This window comes from Haliotis asinina, chromosome 15, assembly GCF_037392515.1.
Source record: "Haliotis asinina isolate JCU_RB_2024 chromosome 15, JCU_Hal_asi_v2, whole genome shotgun sequence".
Classification (NCBI taxonomy): domain Eukaryota; kingdom Metazoa; phylum Mollusca; class Gastropoda; order Lepetellida; family Haliotidae; genus Haliotis; species Haliotis asinina.
In genome coordinates, this window is record NC_090294.1 from 25950427 (window position 1) to 25964173 (window position 13747).

The following is a 13747-nucleotide window of genomic DNA, read 5'->3' on the forward strand; positions in this document are numbered from 1 at the left end:
CGCAACTCAGGCATGAAATGAATGTGCGTTGAATAGATAAACGATAGTAAAACATATATCAAAATGTTTAAAAGTACATATTATTCTTTACACAAATGTTTTTTACCCAATACAAGCACATTAAAGCAGCAGTTGGCACGTATGTTAAACAGGTGTTCGCAGCTAAAGAGGAGTGTAAATATCTCAGCTTCCCGTAGAAAGTAAAATCCAGGTAAAACGGTAAAACGCATAAAAGGTCTTCTTAAATGTGGGGATAGGGAAGGCATTCAAATAAACGTATTTTTTCTGATTCAGCTTTGTCAGTCGAGTGAAAATATTTTCAGTCCCCCATATTTCCATGTCTCCCCTCGAAGAGGAACTGTATACGTTCTGAATAAAGCCACGGAACGCTTGTGGGCTTTCGGCATCGGTACACTAAACATATGGTTCCACAGTAAAAGTAGTAACTGTTTTAAAGGTTCTATATAGCCTCCGTTTGTTGTATCCAGACTCTGTATCTCTGAACATGTGTTTTGTAAACATATTGTTGCAGCAGTCTCTGGGACACATGTTCTTGGGTTATATGTGGTTTGGCTTTATTTCGTTTTTGTTTGTTTGGGTTTTATGTGTGTGTTTTATTTTGCTGGTTTTCATTACGTTGTTCGGTGGTCTTTATGTGAGTTTTCAAATTTTAAATATAAGTTACTTGAATTGTTTTATGTTTTTGTATATTTTTTTTTCATTTTTTTTCTTTGCTATTTTTTCCTTTTAATTCTCGTTTTAGTTGTTCTGTGTTTCTGTTTTGTTTGGTTTTTTATTATATACTTACTCAAGTCAAGTAACCCAAGTGGGAATAAATTTGCATCTTTCATTGGAAAGAACACCAAAATCAACCACGTTTTAAGTCTGAAAGCTTTCGAAATTGAGATGATATATTCGATCGTCCATTTTGTCGGTGTTGGTGGCGCGTTTTTATTTCTTTTTAGTCATATATTTCCTTTTCTCATATGTGAAACATCACAGCCGGCCCGATCCAGCTCCGTCCAACAGAGACACACGCTTCAGGTCAGGCATCATTTGAGAAAATCATTCCTAACAATCGTCCTGTGTGGCTGGTCTTTCACCTAGCCAGATGTATTTAAACACTGTCACACCCGTAGCAGTTCCAGAATTAGTGTTTTGTATATGATTATTTACAACAACGTCTCGACGTATGTCTCCACATACACGTACAACCCCACTTCTCGAACCACACCACCGGTCCAGCTCAGCGTATTTCGTCAGTTGAAAGTATGTTGTTTCTTTCCGATACTAAGCCAAATGCGAGTCGGTGAAATGTCGTAAATATTCCATTCACCATTATGTTAAAGTGAGTGAGTGAATTTCGTTTTACGCCGCTTTTTGCAACATTCCAGGAATGTCTCGGAGGGGGACACCAGAAATGGGCTTTCTTACGTCGTAACAGGCATTACACATTGTACCCATGTGGGGAGTCGAACCCGGGTCTTCGGCTTGATGAGCTAACGCAATTAACGAGAAGGCTACCCAAGGGCCCTTTTCAATGATTATGTCTGGAAGGACATGTAACAGTCAGGCTTCATCATTTCTGAGCAGAACCTGACGCATGTTAAGGTGCAGCCGAAACCTAAAAAAATCCCCCAAACAAATGTTCATGCTATTAGCAGATTTGTTTATTTGTTGTTTGGCACCGCACGGGTTAGACATGCTCTTCTGCATGTCATCGTATCTCAGTTGCGTAGACTGATGCTCCTGCTTTTGATCACCGGATTGTATGGTTCAAACTCGATTATTTAAAGACCACCACCATATGGTTGTAATACTTTTGAATGACGCGTCAAAGATATTCCAAAATACGCTCCCTGGATGAGAGTATAGTAAAAGGCCCTTAATAACGTAGTAGCCTGCAGTACCTTCCTGAAATCTATCTAAATATAGCACACCGGTCGATACTCACAACGTACTATCCATACGTGCAATGTTATACGATTCGGGCATTTTACACATTCATAATACTGCCACACAACAACAGAAATACTATATCAATTGGGTTGTCGATAATTTCTTTACCGCGTAACTTACAGTTAGAACATAAACGCATACTTGTGGCCCGTCCAGTGTCGACATTTCTAAAACCTTGAATAAAACACTGCAGTCACTGCAGTCACTGCAGTCACTGCAGTCACCTATATCTGGCGAGTGAGTGAGTTTTAGCAATATTCCACGGAGGGGGATACCAGAAATGGGGTTCACGCACAGTACTCATGTAGGGAATCGAACCCGGGTATGTAACGAGAGAACGCTTTATGAAGGACTCGACCACCCTGCATCAAAAAGACGGTGGGGTTAGTATAGAAAGCCTCCGATCGATCAAGTTAGTCTACGCCCTACGACCAGTATGGGTTACTGAAGATCAATTCTACCCCAGATCTTCACGAGAAGAGGTGAATATCAACACATCCGCCTTTATTGCTATAACCTCTGCCATATAAGTTGCATTGCCACCTTGGTAGTGACCGTCATTAACTTAGAAAATTGTTTCGGAATGCAAGTTTTAATATACATCTTAGCTTCATAGTTTTTATGATTCGACCCGTGAAGGACCCGGGGTAGAATAGACCTTCAGCAACCCATGCTTGCCATAAAAGCCGACTCAGCTTGTCGTAAGAGGCGACTAACGGGATCGGGAGGTCAGGCTCGCTGACTTGGTTGACACATGTCATCGGTTCCCAATTGCGCAGATCGATGCTCATGTTGTTGATCACTGGATTGTCTGGTCCAGACTCGATTATTTACAGACCTCCGCCATATAGCTGTAACATTGCTGAGTGCGGCGTAAAACTAAACTCACTCACTCACTCACTGTTATGATTCACACCGAGTTCTATTACGGATTGATTTCCGCAAATCAACCTTTAAAACCATGTAATAATGGACCAAGAATTCAATACATAGATTAGATTTGTACAAAATGGACAAATGGCCGAATGTTGTGTGTATCAAGTGGAAGTTTCTAACTGAATCTACATTTGTACTTAACGGTGTGTCAGTCGTCTTGAAACCATTTGCCTGATGCAGTGTGTTGATCAAACAAAATGTGGGTAGTCGCGAGTTACGTCCCTTGCACCTTTACATAACAATATTGTAAGTGCGCATCTAACATTTGCGTTGTCGGGAGGCCATTCTTTCACTTCTTGAACGCCACAATCAGCAATCCTTCTGCTATTTGACCATATTCTGCAAATTGTCAGGTTTGGACCAGACAGTCATGATGATCGATCTAGGAAGCTGGGTTTCGATGGCAATCATCAATCAAATCATCCAGTCACCCAAACGTTTTGATCGGTCACCCGAAGATTCGGGATAAAATTGATCCAGCCGATGCTTATCTTACGATGCAACTAACGGGATCTGCTTATCAGGCTCGCTGACGTGGTTGACAAATGTCATTGTATCCCTTTTGCGTAGATTGATGTTCATGGTGTTGGTCACTGGATTGTGTGGTCCAGACTAGATTATTTGCAGGCCGCCACCATACTGCTGAAATATTGCTAGGGGTGGTGTTAAACTCACTCACTCACTCTAAAGGCAGTCATTGCTGGTATCCTCCCAAGACTTGAACTGCTATAGACTGAAATAACGAAATATACCATCTAGCGCGCACCTAACCTCCTGCCTCATCCCATAGGTAATGGAACAATCCTCCCCGAAACGAATTCTCCCCCAAACTGCATATCTTAATGAATTGTGAATTAAATGCATTTAACGTGTACGTTAATAACATTTCCTGATTTATTAATACGTCTACTCAAAGGGGATGAGTTGTCCAGGACCTAGTGTATAAATTATTCTTTTCGTTGTTATAGGAAAGCTTTGTGTTCAACATTATCAGTGGTTTAAAGCTATTTTACTAAAAATATACAACATGAAAGACCGCTCTTCAGAAGGCAAAGGAATGGCTAAATAAGTACTGTTCTTGTCAAAGTGAGTGACTGAGTGAGTTGGATTTTACGCCGCTTTTAGATATATTCTAGCAGTGTCACAGAGGGGGACACCAGAAATGGGCTCCACACATTGTACACATGTGGGAAATCGAACCCAGATCTTCGCCGTGTCGAGCGAACGCTTAACCTACAAGGCTACCCCGTCGCACCTCTTGTCAAAATGTTTCACATACACATCGTGCTTATAATTATTCAGCCTTGATTTCATTTTGGATTGTTCTCTGGTATTAAAGAGATTGGACCAGTCCATCATCAAGTGAGGGATGTTATTAACTGAATGTACTGTAATAACCCCCACTTTACCACACTAAATGTAAGTGAAATGTGAAATCAGCTGTTACTGCATTCGAAAGCAAGCTATAGCAATGGAAACTGATACAGCTTTGAATGCACCGATGCATGCTATCTTGCTGCACAATTCAGTAAAAGGTAACATCGAAGTTAAAATAGGGGTCAAAAGTTCACAACACAAAAGCAGACGACACTACCCCGATTTCATTTCTCAAGATAAGCCCAGAACGGAAACATGGCGGCAGTGCTACTAGAAACCCTCATTATTCTATTGATAGTCCGGGCATCGAAAGCTCAAGAAGGTAATTCATTATGTTTACATATATATTAAACTTTGACATTCCAACGTTGGATTTCAAGGCCAGCGCCTCCTAACCGAGGTGAAAGTTAGATTGTAAATGATTGTTTTTTGTTAAAATGCAGCATTGAGCAAACAGGTAGACGTATTATTGAAATCGAACGCATTCATGTTTCTTAAGAACGACCATGTTTTCACTATCATGTCATTTGCTTTGTTTTGATGGCTTGGCCAGTAAACAACTGCCTGTTCTAGAGTAAGGTGTGATTGTATCCCAACAGTACATGACATCAGGAATGCTCTGCCCGTATCACTGATGCAGTGATGCGTGAACAAGATGCACAGCAGGTACACAGTCCTTCTGCTATATGCTATTATTATAAGTCGTCAGGAAACTAGCAGAACCGGTTGTCCGTGTGGTCTTGAACGTCTTCATTCCCTGTGCGGAGCTTCGTCTCCTCGGACCGGCAGAAAAATTCTGATCGTTGTTTCCTTTCCCAGATGCGCTTTATGTTTGTCAGCTACATGCCGTGCCTGTATATGTTACCGTTAAGCATTTGAGTCTTACTGTACGTTGGTCTCTCCAAGATTTAGCTTTCGCTGTTAAAATCAGCGTTAAAATCAGCTTGCTTAAAGTACTTGCTTAAAATATGGGAGTGGGGACTGCCGTATCGCAAAGATCACTCTTTTTGTGGAACAGGGTCATGCTACATACGCGGATCCAGAGGAGGGGTTGGAGGGGGGGCCCAACCCCCACAACACCCCCTTTTGTCCTGAAGGTTGATTAAGTGACCATTGAAATTGAATGATGAAGCGTGTGCCCCCCTCGTTCTCAAGAGTGTGACCCTGCGCCAACCCAACCCCAACCCCCTCCTGAAAAAGCTGTATCCGGTTCTGTGCTTTCTGCTTGACAATGAGCCAAGGTCACTGTGAGAGCACGTGGTTGGGCAACTCGTCACAGGAAATAGAGTGAGTGAGTTTGGTTTTAAATGACTTTAAGCAATATTCCAGTAATAACACGGCGGACAACACCAGAAATGGGCATCACTCATTGTGTCCATTATGCCCGGGAATCGAACTCGTGTATTCGGCGTGACGAGCGAACGCGTTAAACCCTAGGTTACATCCTTGCCCCGCAGGGCATAGAGATGACACGTTCATGTGGATCGTTCATTCATGTGTGTAATACACATAAAGCAAATACGACGCCGCTCTCGCCATTCTACCTGTTTGACGTAAATGGCCAGACAATCACTGACATGCAGCATCACCTAGGTGACATGACAAGCCACAGATCAGTCACCAGTCTGATCTTAAACCCTTCCATCTTTTACGTTTGTTGTTTGATGAGGAACTCAGCAATATACCAGCTACGTCGAGACAATCTGTAAATAATGGAGTCTGGACCAGACAATCATGTCATCAACAGCATGATATTCTATATCCACAGTTGCGATACGGTGACATGCGTCAGCCAAATCAGCAAGTCCGATAATCCAGATTCTTTGGTTGTTTAACACAGTCTGGACCAGACACTCCAGTGATCAACAGCGTGAACATCAGTCTACGCAATTCGGATAACTGATGTGATGTGTCACCCAAATCAGCCAGCCCGTTAGTCGCCTCTTACGACAATAATGGCTGCCTAATAGCTAACATTCCAGCAAGCAATTAAACATCGAACCCGGGACTTCAGCGTGACGAGCGGGCACTTCATGTCATGTCGAGGACCCGAGGTCGATTCCCTACCTGGCCACAATGTATGAAGTCCATTTCTTCTGGTGTCCCCCGCCGTGATGTTACAGGAATATTGCTAAAAGCGGCGTAAAATTACACCCACTCACTCAAGCTTTATGGCGGCGGTCTGTAAACAATCGAAAATGTTCCAGACAATCCTGTGATCAACATCATGAGCATCGATCTACGCATCTGATATACGATGACATGTGTCAACCAAATAAGCCAGACTGACCATCCGATGCCGTTAGTCACCTCTTACAAGTATGGGTTACTGAGGATCAGTCTTCACGGGTAATAGAATATTAGAATATTCTTTTCCCAAAGGTTACTTCTGGCATATCACGGACCATCATTACGACACAACGTACTGGTCTGAAATGCGGTCCTGTAACGACGAAGTTCCGGTGCGTGGTATCTATGGCGACTACTGGTGTGACTCCCCCTGGAGGCTCATCAACGACAGCATCAACGCCATGGCAAACATCAGTAGCAGTGTCGATTTTATCATCTGGACTGGGTACAGTATAGCACACATACGGATTTAAGCAATGAATTCAATCCAATGTTTACTTTTTTAACTCGTAGATTTGCAAGACGTTTTAAACTAAATTCTCATAAATAAACAGCTCAACAAAACGTTTCCAGACTATTAGTCCGAACATTTAAAATTTCGAGGTCGAACTCCTTGATATCGTTCAGTGCAACAATGAGCCTATTGTGGGTAGAGTAGAGCAATAGTGGAATGAGTGAGTGAGGTTTAGGCCGCACTCCGCAATATTCCAGCTATATGACTGCGGTCTGTACATAATCGGGTCTGGACCTGGCAATCGAGTGATCACAAGATGATCATTGATCTATTTATTTGGGAATCTTTGACGTGTCATCCATGTGAGGGAACCTGCCCATCCGGCCCCCTTAGTCGCCTCTTACAACAAGCATGGGTTGCTGAAGACCAATTCTAACTTAAATATTTACAGGTCCAGTAGTGAAACGAGCTATTGTACTATAAAGTATAGCAAAGAAATTTAAATTTTAATTTTAATTAAAATACTCAAGAAGTAATTACAATCTATTTATAATGTCACTTACACAATTATGTGGGGAGTCTGTTTTATATGTTTTATGTAACAATGTGTTTGAGGTGTTGTTTTGGACCCTTGTTCAAAAGCACATGCTGAATAAGCCATAATAGGACACTGGATATATTTCGGATGCAATATTTCAAATATAGAAACTTACCTAATTTCAGAACGAGGGAATCAGGCTTTTCGGCGCGTTTTGGATAAATTCCAGTAATATTACAATTCTGGAGTTGTACACCAGAAATGGGCCTGCAGCTATGGTGAGAATTGACCCTGGGTCTTCGTCGTGGCGAGCAAACGCTTTACCCGCTGAGCTATCCCACAAAATTTCAGAAAGCTGTGTAGAAATCAAAATCTCCGATGTTGCAGAGATACAGTGGCCCACATAAAGGACCAATACCTGAACGAGTCTTTTAATCTGGAGATAATGGGAGTTGTGACTGACGCCCTGAAGGTGGCATTCCCAGGGGTCAAGGTCTACGCCACGATGGGGAACCACGACTGGTATCCGTCCGACCAGTTCCCCGTCATGTCGCACTTACTGTACAACGCCACTGCGGATCTCTGGGAAGACTGGATTGGCGATACAGAACAGATGGCAAACTTCCGGAAAGGTAGACTTTTTATGTAATCAGAGCACACTTGTTTTGGGTTTTTTTCTTCATGATGACGTTGTGTATTATGATAAAGTAATGTTTATCCTGCTTATATTATGACGTTTTGTTACGTTGAACGTAACGGCCAACGTCTTCAGCACGCAGTCAGGCATCTAACTAAGTCCTATTTTTCGGGACCTACGTTTGATATTCCAGGGCCCATATTAAACAATAACCCATAGAAGACTAGAACTGGAAAGATTCTGTTTTGAATCAAATGTTACCTTAAACACAAGATCTGTTTTCTGGACATGTTGAGCAGACATTCTTATCGGAAATAACATATTAAAAAATATTTACAAGTGTAACTATCTTAATAAATTGTTTATCTTATTCGTTTTACCAAAATAATGGAAGTTCAAAACATTGTAATTTCTGAGCAGCTGCTTTAGATATGCAAATAAATCTGCCAAGAGGGCTAGGTTCACACTGTCTTTACAGTCATGACACATTCTGCTAGGAGTCCATCCACAGCTAAGGAACAGAAGCTCAGAATTCACCACCATGACACGTTGATACCCTATGCCTTCTTGATCGGATATTGATTCGTGTAGAAATTATACAAAACTGGAATAAAACTGTCGGAAAAGGTCACCTACAGAACCCCTTTACGCCAGCATCATTACTTCACTTGATGTGTTTTTTATCTGAGCAGTTAATTTTTCGGTAAATTCTTTCAGGCGCCTACTACACAGTGAAGACACCTCAGGGACTGAGGATTATAGGACTGAACACAAACCTGTACTACACGTCGGACAAACTGACCGCTGGTATGACCGACCCTGCTAGTCAGTTCGACTGGCTGGAGGGGGTCCTCAAGAACGCCAAGGCAGACGGAGAAAAGGTGATATATATTGTTAAGCTCAAAATAGTGTACTTGCTGGTGCTGACGCAGGATATTTTGTGAGTCAAAAGCTGTGAACACTTTATTCGGGACACTCTTTGGACATGGCATTCATTAATTATAGCTTGTCTCATCAAAAGGACAAAAGACGAATTTGGATCGTGCAATGCAGGAATGCTGCACGTCGATATTGTAAGTTTTGCTAAAGAAAATATTAGCGGTGCTATAATTTATCTCTTTACTGTTTACAATGGCAGGCTACATTGATTTGTTTTGCCAAACGTTTCTCTTAAATATTCCCTTATCTTTAACCGGCGCGCTATTAAATGAACTAAAATAATGTGAACTAATAATAACAGTTAAAATCACTAAACCACTTTTAAATTGCAGGTGTTGCTATCTGCTCACATTCCTCCCGGCGTTCACGTTCCTGGAAATGTTCAATGGTTGGCTAAGAATTTTAACACCCGCCTCATCGACATACTCAAACAATATACCGACGTCATCGCCGCCATGCTCTTCGGTCACGACCACGCTGACGGATTCAAACTATTACACAGGAATGGGAGTAAGTCCTACATTTGTTAGAAAGTTAATCTTCATTAGTGTTGTTCGCCATTTTGGCAATGTTCATAAGTATGTTTACGCTGAAACTGAACTCCATGAGGTGTTTTCTAACGGGCCATTCAATAGCAACGAGCCTAACTGGGCTTTTATTGGTTCATGAATATACTTGTTAATTGTGCCACCGGTCATAAACATTAATCACTGGATTGTTATGTGTCCTGAAGTACGTGCGTAACAACGTATCAGAGAGGTACACACAGTCTGTGGTCTAGACTACCAGTTGCCAGACTTCTGTTTCTCTGGAAGTCGCGGTGGCTGAGTGGGTTAGACGACTGACTTTGTAAGGTGGTCATTCGGTACCAGACACACATTGTGTGATTCCGAAATGTGATTGGCTCTGAACGCGTAATCGCAAATATAAAATGTTTTAAGGCCTGTCCTTTCACAGACAAAATATAATATAGTGTTCTCTTTTTAACACAATCAAACTATGAAATATGTGTTTATGTCAGGAGTTGGGGTAGCCTATTGGGTACAGTGTGTGAAGCCCATGTCTGGTGTTCCCGCTGTGATAATGCTGGAATATTGCAGAATCACAGCGGCGTAAAACCATACTCACTTACTCAAAATGCAGGATCTCGACAAAGGACAAATAAGTAAAACGAAACTCACTCAATTTAAGTTTTACGATCAAGCTATGATTTAGATGTATTTTTTATTTGTAGGGACACCTGGCATACCAATGTTCATGGCACCGTCGATCACACCCTGGCGTTACAAGATTCCTGGGAAAGCGGACGACGCCCACAATCCGGCCATTCGACTCGTCAAGTACAACAGAGGCAGCGGCATGCTGCTGGACATCCACCAGTACTACATGGACCTGAGGGACAGCAACAAGAACAATGCGTCCAATTGGACAATAGCCTATAAAACCAGCGAGACCTTTGGACTTTCTGATCTCTCGGCAAACTCCCTCAATAGCGTCATTAAGAAGATGGAAACAGACAAATCCTTACTTGATAAGTATATCAGGTACAACACCGTTCTCGCCAACGGTGAAACAACTGTCAATGAGTGTGGCGTGAAATGCCGTGCAATATTCACGTGTGGCTTCACCCACATGGACAAACCATCCTTTGATTCTTGTGTAGACGTTCGCGTCGGTGCTGCGACAATGCTCCGTTCTACCACCACCACTTTTATCGCTTTTGCTGCATTGTATATCCTCATGTAGGGCATTTCTGTATTCTGCGGAAACATGAGGACATGGAGATGGCTGCTGTTAAAGATCGACAATCCAGGATTATTTGGAGACATTATATATTCTGGTGTATATTTGTCACTTAGAATGAAGAAAGACCAGGGTTTTGTCATGGTTACTGATTATTGGCTCGTCACAGTTTGCCTTCAGCTTACCGTACGCGTGACTGACGACGGGCAGTTTTTTGAAGCGTGGTAGGATTTGCAGTGTCCCTTTCGGATTTGAACATGGCAGCTCAGTTACATGTTTAGTCATATCATCTTTCAGTGTCCCCTGCGATGATGATGTCAAATTAACATCACGGATATATCATAGGCATTCACATCTGTTTGACACTGTTAACTGCAAAATAATATTCTACATCTTTAACTCTGTTGTACCAACCTGATGAAGTCATGCAGATGCACTGGTGTGTTAATGTTGTTCCTCTGCAATCGTTTGGATATTAAATTAGTGTTACACCTTTTCACCATAACAGGTAAATCGTAAATCACTGTTGCTTGCACATTTTGCCCTCTGTCGGAATTATACTCCATTGTGAACGATTAAAAGCCAATACGTCACACAACATTGTTCTTAAAATAAATAATGCATGTCTCTCAATAATACTGTTAGCCCTGAAGGAAAAAATATGTATTTACATTATAACATTAGAGTAAAAAAGTTCGAATGAATTAATGCAGCGTTGCATTAAATCGACTCTCGCGTCGTCTACCATCCGAATATTATTTCAAGCGAACCCCATAGTGTTCTACCCCTTGGAACGTGTGTGACATTGCGCCTTTAAGTACTCATGATCCATTTACAATAACAGCTTCAGATATGACGGTGCCATCGCTAGCTACTCACAACGCTTGAACAATTCTCACGTCCCTGAGTGTAACAATTATTTTATTTGCTGGTTATTTTAGAATTAGGAGCCTGTAATTAAATTTCAGGTGTCAGGTGAGTTTGTCATAATACAAGAGAGGCGTTTGAGACAAGATGTTTTGTAATTTTGTATACATGTACCCACTGTTCACATAATGTTCTATCGTTAAAGTTACCGGCAGTTTGAGCGTGTTTCCGGTTCCCGAGATTCCATGGTGTATTGGGACATGACAACTCTCAGCTTATACAGAGAGGGTTACGCCTTCTGCATATATGATAAATTGCTCATTGTCAAACGTCGTTCTAAGCGTGTATGTATAGTGCTTCTTCGTTCGCACAGTCACTGATTTCTGTCTCATTAAAACGTTTTTATGAAACTTTTTAGTTCTTCTTATATATTTTCGGGGTTTTTTTCTGATAGAGTTCCTAAACTAACAAGGGGCTGGATGGGAGTGTAGGTGGCCTAGTGGTGAAAGCTTGTGCTCGTCACTTAAAAGACCGGGGTTCGAGTCCCCACATTGTGCCAAAACCATTTCTGGCGTCCCCCGCCGTGATAGTACTGGAATATTCCTAAACGCGGCGTAAAAATAAACTCACTCGCTCTAAATCAACATTATATGAAGTCCATTTCAGGTATCCCCCCGCCGCCGTGATATTGCTGGATTACTACTAAAAGCGAGGACTTAATCAGCATGACATTATAGCATCATAATCCTACATTTTGTCGGAATATGTTTCTACATGTGCCAGCACCCGTATTTACAGCACCAAATCTGTTAACACGGAACGATTATAAACATGTATTGCCTCGGCGATTCTTCCAACGCTATGCTAACCCATGATCCTGGTGTTATCGGCTATAAAGTCTGATGCTTATTGGCTGGGGAGCATTCCGTTGTTTTGCAATCTAAGGTGCATTCTTATGATTTTGGGCGAATTGTTGGCTTTTCAATTCAGCCCAATCAAAGCGACAATTTCGGAGCGGAATAAAAATTACAAGTCTTTTTTCAGTCGACAGACTGATGTTCCGAGTCATTCAGCAGAAGTATGGGTCAGAAGTATTGGTCAGAAGTATTGGTCAGACGTATTGGTCAGACGTATTGGTCAGAAGTGTTGGTCAGACGTATTGGTCAGACGTATTGGTCAGAAGTGTTGGTCAGAAGTATTGGTCAGACGTATTGGTCAGAAGTGTTGGTCAGAAGTGTTGGTCAGAAGTGTTGGTCAGAAGTGTTGGTCAGACGTATTGGTCAGACGTATTGGTCAGAAGTGTTGGTCAGAAGTATTGGTCAGACGTATTGGTCAGAAGTATTGGTCAGACGTATTGGTCAGAAGTATTGGTCAGACGTATTGGTCAGACGTATTGGTCAGAAGTGTTGGTCAGAAGTATTGGTCAGACGTATTGGTCAGAAGTATTGGTCAGAAGTATTGGTCAGAGGTATTGGTCAGCACACTAATGCATAACAACCTATACCCAGCAACATTGACCTCTACCTGCACTGACGCTGTCCCCACGCAGAAAGGGGCCCAACCCTTCTCGTTAAAATTCAGTCAAATGATGATATGGATAGTATCTGCAATTTGGTTCAGTTTGTGAATACATGATTCTAACAATCACGTGATTATCTGGGTCAGTGTCTCCTGTTTATACTGCACTGGCTATATATGCACATGGAATATTGCTGAGTGCAGCGTTTTGCGAAAAAAAATGCACTTGAAAGCAGGCGACCTTTTTCGTAGCCATTAGAGTATTTCTTATGTGAGAGAACACATTCTAATTGCCTGTGTGTTGTGAAGTCTGTCGGCCTTTTGTATATATCATTAAATGTTCATACCACCAGAGGTATGTCACTTAAATACGTTATGACATAAAAGGGTGTATTTTTGAAAAGCATGTTTCATGTTTGTCATATACTGTTGATTTCCCTTATTTCTCATAGGATAAACATGTTTGTGCTATGGATGTTCACTGAATTGATTGTAAAAGTTTATTTCATTCTGCGGCCATATTCAACATGATGTTCGGCTCCCAGATGGGTGCCGGTCCTGATATAGTAATACTCGACACTGTGTCATTATTCGTTCATTCATTCGTTCATTCATTCGTTCATTCGTTCGTTAGTTCGTTCATCTGTTT

At 41.7% G+C, this 13747-nt stretch overlaps 1 protein-coding gene across 1 annotated transcript; it reads left to right on the forward strand.

The window, feature by feature from the left end:
- The first annotated feature begins 4492 nt into the window (after positions 1-4492).
- On the forward strand, positions 4493-11990 carry LOC137265504 (acid sphingomyelinase-like phosphodiesterase 3b). Its single transcript, XM_067800918.1, has 6 exons — positions 4493-4594; positions 6655-6847; positions 7782-8026; positions 8749-8912; positions 9303-9480; positions 10205-11990. Exons 1-6 carry the CDS (start codon positions 4528-4530, stop codon positions 10714-10716), a joined length of 1359 nt encoding a protein of 452 aa, XP_067657019.1. The 5' UTR covers positions 4493-4527; the 3' UTR covers positions 10717-11990.
- Positions 11991-13747: the final 1757 nt, after the last annotated feature.